Source organism: Ovis aries, chromosome 3 (genome assembly GCF_016772045.2).
Source record: "Ovis aries strain OAR_USU_Benz2616 breed Rambouillet chromosome 3, ARS-UI_Ramb_v3.0, whole genome shotgun sequence".
Taxonomy (NCBI): Eukaryota; Metazoa; Chordata; class Mammalia; order Artiodactyla; family Bovidae; genus Ovis; species Ovis aries.
Window position 1 is genome coordinate 206,894,011 of NC_056056.1, and position 20,314 is coordinate 206,914,324.

At 42.3% G+C, this 20,314-nt stretch overlaps 1 protein-coding gene across 1 annotated transcript; it reads right to left on the minus strand.

Annotated features, from left to right (window-relative positions):
• Positions 1 to 750: 750 nt before the first annotated feature.
• APOBEC1 (apolipoprotein B mRNA editing enzyme catalytic subunit 1) lies at positions 751 to 9,900 on the minus strand. The gene is made up of 5 exons (XM_012175461.5): positions 9,857 to 9,900; positions 8,270 to 8,297; positions 6,038 to 6,435; positions 5,166 to 5,284; positions 751 to 4,521 (listed from the first exon to the last, which is right to left on the minus strand). The coding sequence occupies exons 1-5, from the start codon at positions 9,870 to 9,872 to the stop codon at positions 4,363 to 4,365; spliced, it is 720 nt and encodes a 239-aa protein (XP_012030851.1). The 5' UTR covers positions 9,873 to 9,900; the 3' UTR covers positions 751 to 4,362.
• Between the last annotated feature and the right edge of the window lie 10,414 nt (positions 9,901 to 20,314).

Below are 20,314 nucleotides of genomic sequence, written 5' to 3' on the forward strand. Positions count from 1 at the left end.
GATCCAACCAGTCCATTCTGAAGGAGATCAACCCTGGGATTTCTTTGGAAGGAATGATGCTAAAGCTGGAACTCCAGTACTTTGTGGCCACCTCATGCGAAGAGTTGACTCATTGGAAAAGACTTTGATGCTGGGAGGGATTGGGGGCAGGAGGAGAATGGGACAACAAAGGGTGAGATGGCTAGATGGCATCACTGACTCGATGGATGTGAATCTGAGTGAACTCTGGGAGTTGGTGATGGACAGGGAGGCCTGGCATGCTGCGATTCATGGGGTCGCAAAGAGTTGGACACGACTGAGCGACTGAATGGAACTGAACTGAATACAAATAAAAAGTTGAAAAAAAGACAGAAGTTTGGAGATTGACAAAATTTATATCTACCTCAGAGATTAGTCGAGAGTCAAGAGAGATTTATCCTTCTTCTAGAATGATAATCATAGGCATGCCTTCTAAAAATAAGTAATCATAAATATACTAATTATTTAATGTTATCTCTTTATTTCAAATTTTAGGTCCTTCCCATATTGTTGCATAACTTTATTACATAGTTCTTAGGATGCTTATCATTCACGTTTGTATGGCTTATCCATACCGACTTCCCAGATCATAAATTTAATAGTCAAATTAGTAAAAATGTTTAAATGGAGAATAAAGTGACAGGAGGTAGGGAATGACTGGCATGAGGAGCTTGGAGAAATATGTTCAATATATGAAACAAAGCAACAGATGTAATAAATAAAATTTGACTTGGGAATTGCCTGGCAGTCCAGCATTTAGGCCTCGGAGCTTCCACTCTTCCACTGCAGGGTACATGGATTCAATACCTGGTTGGAGAACTAAGAACCCACAAACCAAGCAGCAAGGCCAAAAGAAAGTAAAAAAGCCAGAAAAGTGAAAAATCTTGGCTCTCAGCCCCAGAGAACCAAAACAAATGAGTCTTTCTAAAAAATTAATGATTTGCACTATTCTTCCTGTATAATAAAAGGAAATACATCAGTTCATGTGAGAAACTGCCTCTATTCTATCTTTGAGAGTTTTTTCTTCTCCTAATATCCCATTTTTATAAAAATAAATAAATGCTGTTTTTCATGGTAGTTTTAAAAAATGCATTGACAGTCTTCAAACAGACATCTGATAGGATGCCACCCGATCTATGCCCCTCAAAGAGACTGCCTTATCCCCATGCCATCCCAGGAAGGCAAGCCAGACTGAACCAGTCTGACCCTATTATGGAAGGTGATCCTATGTTGCTTACTGCTTACTGGCACTCCCTGCATTCTTTGGGGGGGTGAGGGGAAGAGCACATTTCTTTTTAGTTTCATTTCTGCCATGGTGTTGCCTATCTGACCCTGGCCAATTGCAAACGGTTTCTGTTTCCTAGCTTCCTTGTTATGCAAACACATCATGTGCTCACCATTTCCTCTTCTTTCTTGGCACATGTCTGGGCTTGACTCTTAGCCACCCTTACAGCTAGGTGGGGCCGCAGGTCTGATCTTTGCTGAGTGACCTTTGCAAAGGTCAGAAGTGACATTTGCCATCTCCAATCCTTGATTCTGAAAAAGACCTTTCACACTGCAAAATGCTTTCTTTCTCTGTGTGGCCCCTGCCCCGCTCCACCTCCTGTGAGCCAGCTGATGTAACAGAGGACTCCAAGGCCATAGGGGATGGTGTAGTCACCAGATGGAAGGAACCGAGGCCCCTGAGTTACTTCAGGGAGAAACAGCATTTACCCAAGTGACATTAGACTGCAAAGGGAGTGAGAAATAACCCTTTTCTATGACTTAGCGACTAAACAACAGCAACAATGTGCAGAAGTTAGATTGTCCTGTGTTTCCCTTTAGCATCTTCTGAGAAATTGGCTCCATGTCATTATCTAGCTTGAAGTCACAGCCAAAGTCCCTACATGTCAAATCCAAGATGGCCTCTCTTGAGTCTCATTTCCTGGGATTCAGGTCCTTGTATGCCCCACCCGCTCCACCACTGAATCATGGCTAGCCAGTGTGATCCAAGAACACTGCAGAAGAAATACTATATGACTCCCAGACTTGGCAATTTCCACCTTGGTCCATCTTAGGCCACTTGCTCTGTAGGAAGCCAGCCACTGTGTCCCGAGGACATTTAAGTATCGCTGTGGAGATACCTGCTGTTGTTTAGTTGCTAAGTCCTATCCGACTCCCTTGAAACCCCGTGGACTGTAGCCTTGCAGGCTCCTCTGTCTATGGGATTCTCCAGGCAAGAATATTGGAGTGGGTTGCCATTTCCTTCTCCAGGGGATCTTCCTGACCCAGGGATCGAATCTGCATCTTCTGTGCTGGCAGGTGGGTTCTTTACAACATAGTCACCAGGGAAGCCCATGGAGAGACCTACACGGCGAGAAACTGAGACCCCCCCACCGCCTACAGGTGCCCACTTGCAGCCACGCATGTGCCCCCTGGGAGCGCATTCTGTGGCCTCAGTCGTGTCTAGAGATGACTGCGATCCTGGCTGACAGCTTGGCTGCAAGCTCATGAGATATCCTCAGCCACCAACACACAAGTGACTCTTGAATACCTGACCCAGAGAAATGGGGACATCATAAATACTCACTGTTATTTTAAGCCTGCAAAGTAGTGGGGAAATTTGTGATACAGCAGTAGATAATACTATCTGTGATACTGCTGTTTGTGAAAATCTCTATAGGGACTTCCCTGATGGTCTAGTGGTGCAGACTCCACGCTTCCAAAGGAGGGGGCGCAGGTTCAGTCCCTGGTCAGGGAATTAGATTCCATATGCCACGACTCAAAGTTCACATGCCACAACCAAACATCTCACATGCTGCAAAGAAGATTCAGCACAGCCAAATAAATAAATAAGCAAAACTAAATGTTTTTTCTCTAAAGAGAACTTCTATATTCTGTTTTTTAAAATCTTTCCCCCAGTATTATTGAACATAATTGATATATAACACTGCATACATTTAAGTGTACAACATAATGACTCGATATATGTGGCAAAATGATTACCAAATTAACTAAGCGGCAGCCTGATGTGGAGAGCGGACTCATTTGAAAAGACCCTGATGCTGGGAAAGATTGTGGGCAGGAGGAGAAGGGGACGACAGAGGATGAGATGGTTGGATGGCATTACCGACACAATGGACATGGGTTTGGGTGGACTCCAGGAGTTGGTGATGGACAGGGAGGCCTGGTGTACTGTGGTTCATGGGGTCACAAAGAGTCGGACACAACTGAGCAACTGAACTGAACTGAACACATCCATCACCTCACATAGTTACACTTCTTTGTGTGCGATAAGAAATTTTAAGATCTACTCTTAGAAAATCTCAGGTACACAATATAGTACAAACTATAACCATCATGCTATACTTTACCTTCCCAGAATTTATTAGTCTCAAAATTGCAGGTTTGCCCAGGAATTCCCTGATGGTTAGAACTCTGTGCTTTCACTGCCAAAGGCCTGGATTCCATCCTGTGTCACAGAACTTAGATCCAACAAGCCACTAGGCTCAGCAAAAAAAAAAAAAAACACTGTGAAAATTTGTACTCTCTGACAACTTTCACTTCTGCCCCTGGTAACCACTAACCTGCTCTCTTTCCATGAGTTCAGTTTTTCTAGAGTCCACATGTTAGTGAGATCATATAGTAGCTGTCTTTGACTTATTGTAAATAGCAAAATGCCTTCAAGTTTCATCTATGTTGTTGCAAAGGGCAGGATTTCTTCTTTTTCATGGCTATGTAACATTCTATTGTGTATATAGATACCACAGTATACCACATCTTTATCCACTCATCTGCTGGCGTATACTTAGACTATTTTTGTGTCTTGGCTATTGTAAACAATACCACAAGGAACATGGAAGTGATTTCATTTCCTTCAGGTGTATAAGGATTGCTTTGGCCCTTAGGATCTTTTGTTGTTCCGTACAAAATTTAGGATTTTTTTAAAATTTCTGTAAAAATGCCTTTGGAATCTTGATAGGGATTGCATTGAATTTATAGATGGCTTTGTGTAGTAGGGATGTTTTTTAACAATATCAACTCTTCCAATCCATGACCATGGGATATCTTTCCATTTATTTGTGTCTTCTTCAATCCGTTTCATCAGTGCCTTATAGATTTCCGTGTACAGATCTTTCACATCCTTGGTTAAATTATTTCATATCCTTGGTTAAATTAATTCCTAAGTATTTTATTGTTTTTGATGTTATTGTAAATGGAATTGTTTCCTTAATTCCTTTCCAGGTGATTTGCTGTTAGCATATAGAAATATACAAAAATATCTAAATATATCTCAATTCTAATGGTGCTTACTCTTTAGTGGGTCATCAGTGCCTACTCATGAAACAGTATGTACACAAGAATTCATTCTATCCATCTCCAAGTCACAGGAAGTTGTATCATCCCTGTCGCTAAAAGGATACAGGGTGGAATCATTTGGTAATGACAATTTTGAGGAATAAGTCTGAACACTCTGAGCTGATTCTGATGTCTTCTTGAAATCTGTAAGCAGGGAGGGAGACCCTGAAATTAAAAAATAGGTTAGAATAAGTTTTCTTAATGCCAGGAACATTTTAAAACATCATTTGGAAGACCACTGAACTACTTGGAAGAGACTACAAATTAGTCACCTACATTCCTTCAGTAAGATGACATGCATCAAAAAGGAAAACAAGGATATCTGCAATTCAGTGTAACCAATATGCATTGTAACAACAGTAATGATGATGATTAAATCTAATTATGGAGCCCACCTATATCTTGAGCTTTCCTGGTGGCTCAGTGGTAAAAAATCTGCTGGCCAAGCAGGGAATGCAGGTTTGATCCCTGGGTTGGGAAGATCCCCTGGAGATGGATATGGCAACCCACCCCAGTATTCTTGTCTGGAAAAGCCCATGGACAGAGGAGCATGGCGGGCTACAGTACATGGGATCACAAAAGAGTTGACCATCACCTTTATCTTAGATCAGTTTATCCATTCCCTTCCCCTCTTATTTGCCACAAAGACATTGTCTTGCTCTCACATTTTAAAAAGATAAGTCAATGACTAAATCTCAATATAAATGGCAAAGTGATGGTGAGAAGAGCGCATATTAAAATAATCAGGAGAGAACTTTGAAGAAAGATGCTTCTTTTTGCATCAGAATCTGTCCATTGCAGTAACTTACTGAAATGATACAGTAGAGTTCCAGTGCATACAAGTTCATCCACAGAGGGGGATATCTTGGCCAGTGAGCTTCTTTCCCCTGGGGGTAGTTGACAAAATTCCTCCAGCAGTAATCATACTCTAAGGAAACACAAATCTTTGTTCATTCAACACATAGAACAGAAAGTTGAATCCAACTTAAAAATATACCATATAGAAATCCCTCTGGCCTATTTCCTGCTGGGGAAGGGCTAAATTCTTCCAGCATCCCTAAAAAGAAATGGAGTGGGTGTCCATTCCCTTCTCCAGGGGATCTTCCTGACTCAGGGGTAGAAGCTGGGTCTCCTGCTTTGCAGACAGATTCTTTACCTTTTGAGCCACCAGGGAAGTTTCCCAAAAGGAACTCAGCAATTACTGTAAGATGGTACAGAGGGGGCTTTGCTCATGGCTCAGTGGTAAAGAATCCACTTGCCAATGCAGCAGATATGGTTCAGTCCCTGATCCGAAAGCCACAACTGTTGAGCCTGCGCTCTAGAGCCCAGGAGGCATGACTACTGAAGGCTGAGCACCCTAGAGACCTTGCCCAGCAACAAGAGAAGCCACCACAGTGAGAAGCCAGAGCACCGCCAGTGGAGAAGAGCTCACGAAGTGACAGAGACCCAGCACAGCCAAAAAAAAAATAAATTAATTAACAAAATAAATAAGGGGCGAGGAAAAGAGCCATCTCTTTGATGCTTTCTTTGCTATGAATTTCAGAAGTGGGCTTTTATTCTACTTTGGACTTTCACTTCTGAGACTTCCAGGCTGGGATAATTCAGTCTCCTGGCCTAGAAACATACCACCACCACCACAGCCTCTTATAAACACCTAAGATTCTTGGTTTGTTGTTTTCACCTGGGTCTCTCATGACCTGGATAGTCACACCGCTGTGAAACAGGTCTTTGAGTCCTTGGCGGTTTTGCGGATCCATGTGCTGGAAAAGCCGTGCTATGTAAATAACTAGGGTCACATTAGGATGCTGATTCAAAAATTCTCTAATGGCCTTGGAGCATTCCCAGCAGGGACTCCAGGACAAGTACCAGGAGATGGAGCAGCTGATGGATGGGCGAAAATGTCTTTCTGAAGCAATTTTTTCTATAAAATTGCGTTCAACATGCTTGGTGGTGTTTTTGCCCGAGTGTCGCCAGACGTCCCGGCTGTTGCCCCACTGGATTTCATAGAGCAGATAGGCCTCTTTACAGAAGTTTCTGGGGTCAAAGGAGAATTCAAATTCCAAGGGTTCAATTCTTCTCCTGAAATATAAAAAGCACCCCCCCCCATGTCGTCATGTCATCATTTGACAGAAGGCAAAAGGAGAAGAGGGTGGCAGAGGATGAGATGGTTAGATAGCATCACCGACTCAATGGACACTAATTGGAGCAAACCCTGGGAGAGAGTGAAGGACACGGAAGCCTGGCATGCTGTCATCCGTGGGGTCGCAAAGAGTCCAACACGACTTAGTGACTGAACAACAATAACTTATTCTCCAGAAATAATTTCTCCTTTTCTATCAGGCAAACCTAAAGCATGACATCTCAGGAATATTTTTGGTATTCTATATCTCAAAGTTATCTAGGGAGGTCTGTTTGGATTATCAGAGTTTCACAAACAGGGAAGAGGTTTTTCCCAACTCATGTTCCTGGGTTACCACTCTCTATACCGCTGTTTGGTAGTCTTGAATTCAGGTGTAAGTATGTCTCTGTGTCTCTTTTAAAGTTTTCTTATTATATTCTAATCTTATTTATTTTGGCCTCACAGCTTGCAGAATCTTAGTTCCCCCCACTAGGGACTGAACCTGGGCCCTTGGCAGTGAAAGCACTGAGTCCTAGCCACTGGACTGCCGGGGAAGTCCCTCTGAACTTTCCGTCTCACACTTAGAGGTGACCTGTCCCATTCAATCTTCATTATTCCTCAGTGGAATAGTTTTTTCTTTTTTTTTCGGGTGTGGAATCCTCAAATTGCCAACAGAAGTCAATTACCAACTCTAAGAAGAAAGTAATTTAGCCTCGGGATTCTTCCACATTCAATTCTGTGTTTACTAATTCCTCAGAAGAAAGAAATTAAAATTTCTCACGAGGACATCTTTAGACATAACATTCTCTGTGGGTCAAAGTTATGACTCAGGGAAAATTCAGAATTATGCCAAGGACTCTGCAATATGGTTGAGTCATAAGTTTATTACATTCTCACATTCTCCACTTGTTCCTAAAGGATCACTTAATCTATTTTATAGAGTAATCCTTCCACCCGTCAAGAGATAATATGTTCCCTGACAAATCTCTCTGTTCCAGATTTAGGGATGAGGGCAGCGGGGAGGAAGCTTCGAGAGGGTGAGATGAACGGTGGGAGTAACATGGAAGCGTATATACTACCATAAGTAAAATAGATAGCCAATGGGAATTTGCTGTATGACTCAGGGAACGCAAACCAGGGCACTTTAACAACCTAGAGGAGTGGGATGGGGTGGGAGGCGGGAGGGAGGTTCAAGAGGGAAAGGACACATGTACATCTATAGCTAATTCATGTTGATGTGTGGCAGAAATGAAACCAATAATTGTAAAGCAATCATCAATCAGTTAAAAATAAATGCAGTTTTTAAATAGCTCTGGGGAATTGCCTGACAGTCCAGTGGTTAGGACTCCGCTGTTTCATTGCTGGGGGACCTGGGTTCAATCCTTGATTGGGAAACTAAGATCTCCCTAACTATGTGGCATGGTAACATTAAAAAAAAATTTAGAAAGGTCTAGAAAATGGGCATAGGGTTTAAAATAGGAAGATCAAAGTGACAAACCAGTTTGCTGAAGTTTTCACTAATTTCTATGAAAACTTGTGATTTAAAGGAAGAAAAACAATAGTAAGAGAATAACAAAGGAGAGCTGGAAGACAGTTTTTTTCAACTGAAACCAAAAGGCACAGGAGGGAAGACACAAGAAGAAATAGTAAGCATGAAGAATGGAGTTGCAAAAACAAAGAATGGAGCATCAGAAAAGAGGAAAGGAGCAATAATGAAATTGCAGTCCTCCCCCTCCCACATGCTCATCTATTCTGGGTTGAATTAAATGTGCACTATGATAGTAGAATTCTTACCTCAATGTGGGATCTCCCGCTGGAGGACCTGTTGACCAAGAGATGATCATGTCAAGCGACACCCATGTACAAATCGAACCACTAAGAAAAAAGGCTATTCTTCTAAATCCACAAATCATATCAGAAAGTGCACTTGGAAGAGTCTCTCTTGAGATTTCCCTGGTGGACCAGTGGTTAAAACTCCCTGCTTGCACTGCAGGGGCAGGGGTGCAATCTCTGCTTTCGAACCTAAGATCCGGCATACTGCATGGTGTGGCCAAAATCAAAAGCCAACACACACAAAAAGGCATCAAGTGCCAAGTTATGTGTCTAAAGCACTGTTTTAGTCTTCTCCGTGTTATTCACAGGGCTTCCCAGGTGGCTCAGTGGTAAAGAATCCGCCTGCTGTTGCAGGAATCACAGGAGACTCAAGTTTGATCCCTGGGTCTGGAAGATCCCCTGGAGGAGGAAATGGCAACCCACTCCAGTATTCTTGCCTGAGAAATCCCATGGAAAGAAGAGCCTGGTGGGCTACAGTCCACGGGGCTGCAAAAAGTCAGACACAACTGAACATGCACGCATACTATTCACAAATTCTCCAAATATTTTGTCTTATTAAAAAAAAATACACAGTAAACTATTAAAAACCATAATGGAAAAGAAAAAAAGTCTAAAATAAAAAAAATCAACCTCAATTTCCTTAGCTGGGCATTCAAGGCTCTCAACAATATGTCTTCAAATTTGTTTTTGAGGGTGGGGAGGAGGATAAATTTGGGAGATTGGAATTGACATATACACATTACTATATATAAAATAGACAATAAGGATCTACACTGTAGAGCACAGGGAACTCTACTCAATGCTCTGTAATGACCTATATGGGGAAAAAATCTAAAAGGAGTACATACATGTATATATATAACTTTCACTTTGCTGTACACTTGAAGCTAATACAACATTGTAAAGCAACTACAGTCCAATTAAAAAAAAAAGCAAATTTGCTTTCTAATCACATTGCTGATTGCTTCCAAAAACTCTTCTGTAGCCTAATCCATTCATTATATTCCACATACAGGTTTTGGAAAATTCTCTTAAACTCCTGGTGTCAGTCAAATAGGAATCTCCTTCTCTTTGCCAACCAAAATTCTGCCCTTTCAAGACCAAGTTCAAAACCCACCTCATCTGAAAATCATTTCCTTCTACCACCTGGTGTTCCTCCTTCCCCATGAATTTTTCTAACAGTAATGGAATCTTAAATAATCCATTAACATGCCCTGGTGCTAGAACTTCAGCTGCTATCTTAAATTTTCCTCTAGGAGTTATATTTTTTTAACTTAAGTTTTTTATTATGGTGAAACAAGCATTGCTTTAGTGTCATCTGATCAAAATCATGTACAGTATGAACAGGTAGTATTAATAATCACAACACCACCAATAAGAAGAACTGCTGTTTAAGAATAATATGAAGATATTAATAAATAGGAAAGTTGGAAAATGTTCACGAATACAAGCATGAACCAGACACATACGCACACACATAAAGGCAAGCACACACAGAGTTTTGGAGTTTTTCAAGAATACGGAGATTTCGGGCCCCCGACCATTTACCTCTGTCAGAAGCCATGGTGCTCTGTCTCTGGACTTTTTCCTCTGGACTTATATTGTGCTAATTGCTGCTGCCAGCAACCTGCCCAAACATAGTTTCTGCAGGTGTGACCACTGCCACCTGTTTGATCAGAGGATGACTCATTCCTGAGTCTCAGGCAGATACTAGGTATCTAGACCGTACAGAGATCAAACTGCTGCTGCTGCTAAGTCACTTCAGAGATCAAACTAGTTAATCCTAAAAGAAACCAACTCTGACTTTGGCTGGAGCTCCAATACTTTGGGCACCTGATATGAAGAGCCAACTCAATGGAAAAGACTTTCATGCTGGGAAAGGTTGAAGGCAAACGGAAAAGGGGGTGGCAGAGGATGAGATGGTTAGATAGCATCACCACTCAATGGAGAAACTCTGGGAGATGGTGAAGGACAGGAAAGCCTGGCATGCTGCAGTCCCTGGGGTCACAAAGAGTCGGACACGGCTTAGTGACTGAACAACGACCACAACAGACTGTACAGACAGGTAGCAGATGAAGAGCGCAGTTGGTGGGGTTGATAAGAAAGCTTATGGTGCAGATAATTAATCTTGTAGCCTAATTCACTGAGAATGAATGTAGGGATATCTCCCTTTAAAGTTAAAACAAGACTGACACATTGCTGTTTACTGGAGAGAAGAGAGGAAGAAGAAAGGGAAGAGCGAATTGGCCTGGTTCTGTAACCTGAAGGTTTTCATTGGTATGTGGTGAAACAGTGAGGCCTTGCCCTTCTGCCATTAGTCATTAATTTCTAACTTCCTCTTATTTTGCTCTTCACCCCAGATTCTCTTGGAAAGGGGAGGGGCATTATACACACAAAATCAAAAGAACTTTGGTCTCTGAGTCAGGGAATTATAACTGAACAAGTTTCAGTTGATTTCTCTTGCTTCATGAAGCAAAGATTAAGTGTAGGGCCCCATCCACTTCCGCTTCCTTATCTGCCTTGAAGAAATGAATACTGTACTTCCTATTGCCATTTCCTCCTGTTGCCTGAACTCTGAGTTCAGCTCCTCTGGGTTTGAGCAAACACACTCCCGGAACTGAGGTCACCCTCAAGACCTAAGGCTCCCTCTAGGGCTTCCCTGGTGGCATTGACAGTAAAAAATCAGTCTGAAATGTGGGAGACCTGGGTTCGATCCCTAGGTTGGGAAGATCCCCTGGAGTAGGGCATGGCAACCCTCTCCAGTATTCTTGCCTGGAGAATCCCCATGGACAGAGGAGCCTGGCAGGCTCATCGGGTGGCAGGGTCAGACATGACTGAGCAACTAAGCACAACACAGGGTCTCAGAACTACAGCCCCTGTACTTTAAGTCTCAAATTCTATGAACCCTACGCCTAAGCTCTAAACATAAGATTTTCTTAATCACAAAATCAAGCTGGAGCTGGACAAGATGAAGCAGATGTTTGGAGTGGCAGCGATAGTTTTGAAGAAGGGGCAGAAGTGCCACATCATAATTCAAGGTCCTTCAGGAGCCAAGTCCATGGGGTCCCAAAGAGGTGGACACAACTGAGCGACTGAACTGAACTGATCCCTGGAACTTGTACAACATACGTTACCTTACAGTAGCACGGTAAACTTTGCAGACTGACTAAGGTATGAATCTTGCGGTAAGATCAGCCTGAATTATACAACTGGTCTCAATCTGAAAGACTTTTATTTATTTATTTTTCTGGCTGCACTTCTCGGCATGCAGAACTTCCCTGATCAGAGATTAAACCCACAACCGCTGCAGTGGAAATACAGAATCTTAACCAGTGGACCCCTAGGGAGGTCCAAAGACTTTTATCAAAGGTACGCAGAGGTCTTCCCTGGTGGTTCAGTGGTAATGAATCTGTCCACCAGTGCAGGAGACGTGGGTTCCATCCCTGATGCTGGAAGATCCCGCATGCCCCTACAGCTACTGAGGCCTGTGCTCTAGAGCCAGGGAGCCACAACTACTGAGCACACGGGCCGTAGAGCCTCTGCTTCCCAACAAAAGAAGCCGTCGAAATGAGAAGCCCCTGCCCACAACTAGAGAAAAGCTCACATAGCAATGAAGATCCAGCACGGCCAAAAATACAAGTAAATAAATAAATTCTAAAAACAAAAAAAAAATTTAAGGAACAAAATTGGGTCATTTGTAGAGCTGTGGATGGACCTGGAGTCTATCATACAGAGTGAAGTAAGTCAGAAAAACAGTTGTGTTAGTCGCTCAGTTGTGTCCAACTCTTTGAGAACCTATAAACTCTAGCCCGCTGGGCTCTCTGTCTGTGAGATTTCCTAAGTGAGAATACTAGAGTGGGTTGCCATTCCCTTCTCGAGGGGATCTTCCCAACCCAGGGATTGAACCCAGGTCTCCCATGTTGTAGGAGTGTTCTTTACCACCAGAGCTACCAGAGAAAAACAGGTATTCCATATTAACTCCTATATGTGGAATCTGGAAAAATGGTGCAGATGAACACATTTGCAGGATAGGAATAGAGATGCAGATGCAGAGAATGGACACGTGGACGCAGGGAGGAAGGACATAACAGGATGAACTGGGAGGAGGCTTGAAATAAATATACCAGCATGTGTAACACGGATAGACAGCGGGAACCTGCTGTTACAGCGCAGGGAGCTCCGACTGGTGCTCTGGGATGACTAGAGGCGTGGGATGGGGTGAGGACTGCAGGAGGCCCGAGAGAGAGGGAGATACGCATACACATGGCTGATCAGGGATCGAGACCATCCCCATGGAAAAGAAACGCAAAAAAGCAAAATGGCTGTCTGAGGAGGCCTTACAAATAGCTGTGAAAAGAAGAGAGGCGAAAAGCAAAGGGGAAAAGGAAAGATATAAGCATCTGAATGCAGAGTGCCAAAAAATAGCAAGGAGAGACAAGAAAGCCTTCCTCAGCGATCAGTGCAAGAAACAGAGGAAAACAATAGAAGGGGAAAGACTAGAGATCTCTTCAAGAAAATTAGAGATACCAAGAGAACATTTCATGCAAAGATGGGCTCAATAAAGGACAGAAATGGTAGGGACCTAACAGAAGCAGAAGATATTAAGAAGAGGTGGCAAGAATACACAGAACTGTACAAAAAAGAGCTTCATGACCCAGATAATCATGATGGTGTGATCACTCACCTAGAGCCAGACATCCTGGAATGTGAAGTCAAGTGGGCCTTAGAAAGCATCACTACGAACACAGCTAGTGGAGGTGATGGCATTCCAGTTGAGCTGTTTCAAATCCTGAAAGATGATGCTGTGAAAGTGCTGCACTCAATATGCCAACAAATTTAGAAAACTCAGCAGTGGCCACAGGACTGGAAAAGGTCAGTTTTCATTCCAATCCCAAAGAAAGGCAATGCCAAAGCATGCTCAAACTACTGCACAATTGCACCCATCTCACACGCTAGTAAAGTAATGCTCAAAATTCTCCAAGCCAGGCTTTAACAGTATGTGAACCATGAACTTCCATATGTTCAAGCTGGTTTTAGAAAAGGTAGAGGAACCAGAGATCAAATTGCCAACATCCGCTGGATCATGGAAAAAGCAAGAGAGTTCCAGAAAAACATCTATTTCTGCTTTATTGACTATGCCAAAGCCTTTGACTGTGTGGATCACAATAAACTGTGGAAAATTCGGCAAGAGATGGGAATACCAGGCCACCCGACCGGCTTCTTGAGAAACCTATATGCGGGTCAGGAAGCAACAGTTAGAACTGGACATGGATCAAGACTGGTTCCAAATAGGGAAAGGAGTATGTCAAGGCTGTATATTGTCACCCTGCTTATTTAACTTCTATGCAGAGTACATCATGAGAAATGCTGGGCTGAAAGAAGCACAAGCCGGAATCAAGATTGCCGGGAGAAATATCAATAACCTCAGATATGCAGATGACACCACCTTTATGGCAGAAAGTGAAGAAGAACTAAAGAGCCTCTTGATGAAAGTGAAAGAGGAGAGTGAAAAAGTTGGTGTAAAACTCAACATTCAGAGAACTAAGATCATGGCATCCGGTCCCATCATTTCATGGCAAATAGATGGGGAAACAGTAGAAACGGTGACAGACATTTTTTGAGGGGGCTCCAAAATCACTGCAGGTAGTGACTGAAGCCATGAAATTAAAAGACACTTGCTCCTTGGAAGAAAAATTATGACCATCCTAGACAGCATATTAAAAAGCAGAGACATTACTTTGCCAACAAAGGTCCATCTAGTCAAGGCTATGATTTTTCCAGTGGTCATGTGTGGATGTGAGAGTTGGAATATAAAGAAAGTAGAGTGTCAAAGAATTGACGCTTTTTTTTTTTTTTAATTTTTTTTGAATTGACGCTTTTGAACTGTGGAATTGGAGAAGACTCGAGAGTCCCTTGGACTGCAAGGAGATCCAACCAGTCCATACTAAAGGGAATCAGTCCGGAATGTTCATTGGAAGGACTAATGTTGAAGCTAAAACTCCAATACTTTGGCCACCTGATGGGAAGAGTTGACTTATTTGAAAAGACCCTGATGCTGGGAAAGATTGAAGGCAAGAGGAGAAGGGGGTGACAGAGGATGAGATGGTTGGATGGCATCACTGATTCAATGGAGATGCGTTTGAGTAAACTCCAGGAGTTGGTGATGGACAGGGAGGCCTGGCATGCTGCAGTCCATGAGGTCGCAAAGAGTTGGACATGACTGAGCAACTGAACTGAACTGAACTGATAGCTGATTTAATTTGTTGTCCAGCAGAAACTAACGCAACATTGTAAAGCAATTTTACTCCAGTTAAAAATATATAAATATTCAATTTAGGTCATGTCCCGTTCCTGTTATACATTTTTAAAAAAATACATGAACATATACGTTTGTAATCACTCCATGATCAAGATATTTGAGCTTGTCATCACTGCCCCAAATGTTCATGTTTGTTTGCAATCATCCTTCCACTCCCAGTCCTCAGTTCAGTTCAGTCACTCAGTCGTGTCCGACCTTTTGCGACCCCATGAATCACAGAACACCAGGACCCCCGTCCTTCACCAACTACCAGAGTTTACCCAAACTCATGTCCATCGAGTCAGTGATCCTATCCAGCCGGTGATGCCATCCAGCCCTCTCATCCTCTGTCGTCCCCTTCTCCTCCTGCCCCCAGTCTGTCCCAGCATCAGGGTCTTTTCCAGTGAGTCAACTCTTCGCATGAGGTGGCCAAAGTATTGGAGTTTCAGCCTCAGCATCAGTCCCTCCAATGAACACCCAGCACTGATCTCCTTTAGGATGACCTGGTTGGATCCTCTTGCAGTCCAAGGGACTCTCAAAATCTTCTCCAGCACCACAGTTCAAAAGCATCAATTCTTTGGTGTTCAGCTTTCTTCACAGACCAATTCTCACATCCATACATGATCACTGGAAAACCATAGCCTTGACTAGACGGGCCTTTGCTGGCAAAGTAATATCTCTGCTTTTGAATATGCTATCTAGGTTGGTCATAACTTTCCTCCCAAGGAGTAAGCATCTTTTAATTTCATGGCTGCAATCACCATCTGCAGTGATTTTGGAGCCCAAAAAAATAAAGTCTCACACTGTTTCCACTGTTTCCTCATCTATTTCCCATGAAGTGATGGGACCGGATGCCATGATCTTAGTTTTCTAAATGTTGAGCTTTAAGCCAACTTTTTCACTCTCCACTTTCCCTTTCATCAAGAGGCTTTTTAATTCCTCTTCACTTTCTGCCATAAGGGTGGTGTCATCTGCATATCTGAGATGATTGATATTTCTCTCAGCAATCTTGATTCCAGCTTGTGCTTCCTTCAGCCCAGCGTTTCTCATGATGTACTCTGCATATACGTTAAATAAGCAGGGTGACAATATACAGTCTTGACGTACTTCTTTTCCTATTTGGAACCAGTCTGTTCCATGTCCAGTTCTAACTGTTGCTTCCTGACCTGCATATAGGTTTCTCAAGAGGCAGGTCAGGTGGTCTGGTGTTCCCATCTCTCTCAGAATTTTCCATACTCCCCGTCCTGCTGCTGCTGCTGCCTAGTCACTTCAGTCGTGTCCGACTCTGTGCTACGGCACAGACGGCAGCCCACCAGGCTCCCCTGTCCCTGGGATTCTCCAGGCAAGAACACTGGAGTGGGTTGCCATTCATCCTAGGCAACCACTAATGTTTCTATCACTAAAGCTTAGTTTGGATTCCTCTATAATTTCATTCAAAAGGAATCTCACAATCAACCTTTGATGATTGCTTTTGTAGAATAAAATTCACATTTATGTAAAGCAAGAAAAATTTAAACATAAAAATTCTTCTCTGGGACTTTCTGGTGGTATAGTGGATAAGAATCCACCTGCCAACACAGGGGACACAGGTTCGTTCAATCCCTTGTCCAGGAAGATTCCGCAAGTCCTGGGATGGCTAAGCCCAAGTGCCTATAGCCCCAGCTCTGCAACAAAAGAAGCCACCCCAGTAAGAAACCTGAGCAACGCAGTGAAGAGTAGATTCCACTCACTACAACTAGAGAGTAGCCCACGTGCAGCAACAAAGATCTAGGGCAACTGAAAATGAAAATAAATTTTAAAAAATCTCTACCCTTTGACCTCACCCCTCTCCACGTTGTGAATTGTCTATCTACATTATGCATGAACCAAATCTCCCCCATTGGCAGGAACATCTGCTCAACCATAAACTGCAAATCCTAGCATCAGCAAGAGAACTCCTTAAAAGATAACATTCCCTCTTGGTCTTGTCACAGGACCCACCACAATGGGATTTAAATCTGGATTATGTAAACTGTCATTTAACGTATAGCCATCTGTTTCAAAAAACTTACATGAACTGTGTCTCAACTTCTAATGAGCAGAACAGTTCTCAGAGCTTCCTGGGTTATAATCCTCAAATTTGTCTGCAATAAAATTTTTCAATTCTTTCTTGGATGAACTGATTAATTTTTCATCAACACACTTTTTGCTCAACTACATTGTGGAACTGATCTACGTAATTAGGTGTATCAGCGGTTCATTTCTTTCTATTTCTGGAATTCCATTATAGGGTTTTGTTACAATTTATTTATTCCTTTATCCTTTGGTGGACTTAGGCTAATGCAGTTTTCGGCTATGGTGAAGAAAGATGATGTGAACATTGTGTACAATTCTTTGTGTAACCTTTTTTTATTTTCTTCTCTTGGGTAAATAAATTGGGAGTAAAATCATTGGATCAAATAGATAAGCATTTAACTTTTAAGAAAATTATTGGCCTGTTATAATACTTCACACTCCGACCAGGAGGAAATGAATATCCGAGTCGTTTGATGTCCTCCCCAATACTTAGTCAGCCTTTCTAGTTGCAGTAATTTCTGTGGGTATGTAGATTTTAATTTGCATCTCCCTGGTTCTTAATGATGTGGAGCATTTTTCATGTGCCTGTTAATTATTTATATGTCTTCTTCTCTGAAGCCTGTTTGAGTGTTTTGTCCTTTTTTTATTGTTATCTCCTTACTAATTTGTAAGAATTCTGTACATATTTTATTTACAATTCCTTTGTCATATGTGTATATATGTTTTCTGTATATATATTTTCTTTAGTATATACTTGTATATATATCTGTATATATATTTTCCTTAGTCTCTGACTTGACTTTTCATTTCCTTAATGGTGTCTTTTGAAGAATAAATGTTCTTAATTTGGGAGAAGTTCAATTTATCAATCTTTTTTTTAATGGTTAGTGCTTTTTGGATCTTGTCTACAAAGTCATCGCCTACTCAAACGACATGAAGATATTCTCCTATATTTTCTAGTACTCATAGTTTTGGTTTCAGCTTTTATATTCGGTCTACAATCCATTTATTTGAGTTTGTGGTGTGATGTTAAGAATCAGAGTTGACTTTTGTTCATATGGATATTACATATTACTCAGCTAGGGCTACCACAAAATGGGCGGGTTAAACTACAAATTATTTTCTCAGACTTCTGAAGGTTAGAAGTGCAAGATCAAAGTTCCAACCAATCTGGTTCTGGTGAGAACTTACTGGCTTGTAGACACAGCCTTTTTGCTGTGTTCTCACTTGAACTTGCAGGTTCCCCTGGTAGCTCAGATGGTAAAGAATCTGCCTGTCATGTAGGAGACGAGTTCAATTCTTGGGTCAAGAATATCCCCTGGAGAAGGAAATGGCAAACCATTCCACTATTTTTGCTAGAGTATCCCATGGACAGAGGAGCCTGACGGGCTACAGTCCATGGCGTCCTCGGGGTAGCAAAGAGTCGGACATGACTGAGCAACTAACACTTTCACTTTTACCTGATCTTATGTTGTGTGTTCATCAGGCGCTCTATCTATCAGATCTAGGCCCTTAAATCTATTTCTCACTTCCACTGTATAATCATAAGGGATTTGATTTAGTCATACCTGAATGGTCTAGTGGTTTTCCCTACTTTCTTCAATTTCAGTTTGAATTTGGTAATAAGGAGTTCATGATCTGAGTCACAGTCAACTCCTGGTCTTGTTTTTGTTGACTGTATAGAGCTTCTCCATCTTTGGCTGCAAAGAATATAATCAATCTGATTTCAGTATTGACCATCTGGTGATGTCCATGTGTAGAGTCTTCTCTTGTGTTGTTGGAAGAGGGTGTTTGCTATGACCAGTGCATTTTCTTGGCAAAACTCTATTAACTCTTTGCCCTGCTTCATTCCGCATTCCAAGGCCCAATTTGCCTGTTACTCCAGGTGCTTCTTGACTTCCTACTTTTGCATTCCAGTCCCCTATAATGAAAAGGACATCTTTTTTGAGTGTTAGTTCTAAAAGGTCTTGTAGGTCTTCATAGAACCGTTCAACTTCAGCTTCTTCAGCATTACTGGTTGGGGCATAGACTTGGATAACTGTGATACTGAATGGTTTGCCTTGGAGACGAACAGAGATCATTCTGTCGTTTTTGAGATTGCATCCAAGTACTGCATTTCGGACCCTTTTGTTGACCATGATGGCTACTCCATTTCTTCTGAGGAATTCCTGCCCACAGTAGTAGATATAATGGCCATCTGAGTTAAATTCACCCATTCCAGTCCATTTTAGTTCACTGATTCCTAGAATGTCGACATTTACCCTTGCCATCTCTTGTTTGACCACTTCCAATTTGCCTTGATTCATGGACCTGACATTCCAGGTTCCTATCCAATATTACTCTTTACAGCATCGGACCTTGCTTCTATCACCAGTCACATCCACAGCTGGGTATTGTTTTTGTTTTGGCTCCATCCCTTCATTCTTTCTGGAGTTATTTCTCCACTGATCTCCAGTAGCATACTGGGCGCCTACTGACCTGGGGAGTTCCTCTTTTGGTATCCTATCATTTTGCCTCTTCATGCTGTTCATGGGGTTCTCAAGGCAAGAATACTGAAATGATTTGCCATTCCCTTCTCCAGTGGACCACATTCCGTCAGACCTCTCCACCATGACCCGCCCGTCTTGGGTTGCCCCGTGGGCATGGCTTGGTTTCATTGAGTTAGACAAGGCTGTGGTCCTAGTGTGATTAGATTGACTAGTTTTCTGTGAGTATGGTTTCAGTGTGTCTGCCCTCTGATGAACTATGGAATGAGGTTCATGACATTGTACAGGAGACAGGGATCAAGACCATCCCCATGGAGACGAAATGCAAACTGGCTGTCTGGGGAGGCCTTACAAATAGCTGTGAAAAGAAGAGAGGTGAAAAGCAAAGGAGAAAAGGAAAGATATAAGCATCTGAATGCAGAGTTCCAGAGAATAGCAAGAAGAGATAAGAAAGCCTTCTTCAGCGATCAATGCAAAGAAATAGAGGAAAACAACAGAATGGGAAAGACTAGAGATCTCTTCAAGAAAATTAGAGATACCAAGGGAATATTTCATGCAAAGATGGGCTCGATAAAGGACAGAAATGGTCTGGACCTAACAGAAGCAGAAGATATTAAGAAGAAGTGGCAAGAATACACAGAAGAACTGTACAAAAAAGATCTTTACCATCTATATAATCACGATGGTGTGATCACTCACCTAGAGCCAGACATCCTGGAATGTGAAGTCAAATGGGCCTTAGAAAGCATCACTACGAACAAAGCTAGTGGAGGTGATGGAATTCCAGTTGAGCTATTTCAAATCCTGAAAGATGATGCTGTGAAAGTGCTGCACTCAATATGCCAGCAAATTTGGAAAGCTCAGCAGTGGCCACAGGACTGGAAAAGGTCAGTTTTCATTCCAATCCCAAAGAAAGGCAATGCAAAAGAATGCTCAAACTACCACACAATTGCACTCATCTCACATGCTAGTAAAGTGATGCTCAAAATTCTCCAAGCCAGGCTTCAGCAATACGTGAAGAGTGTCTCTTATCTTAGTTATGCCAGATATCTGAAAGGGTGAAGCTGTTCATCTACTGAGATCACTACTGCTTTGGGGATCCTCACAAGATCTCCACTGAAAGCCTGCTGGCCTGAGTAACCACCCCTGAGAGACACTGTCACAGGA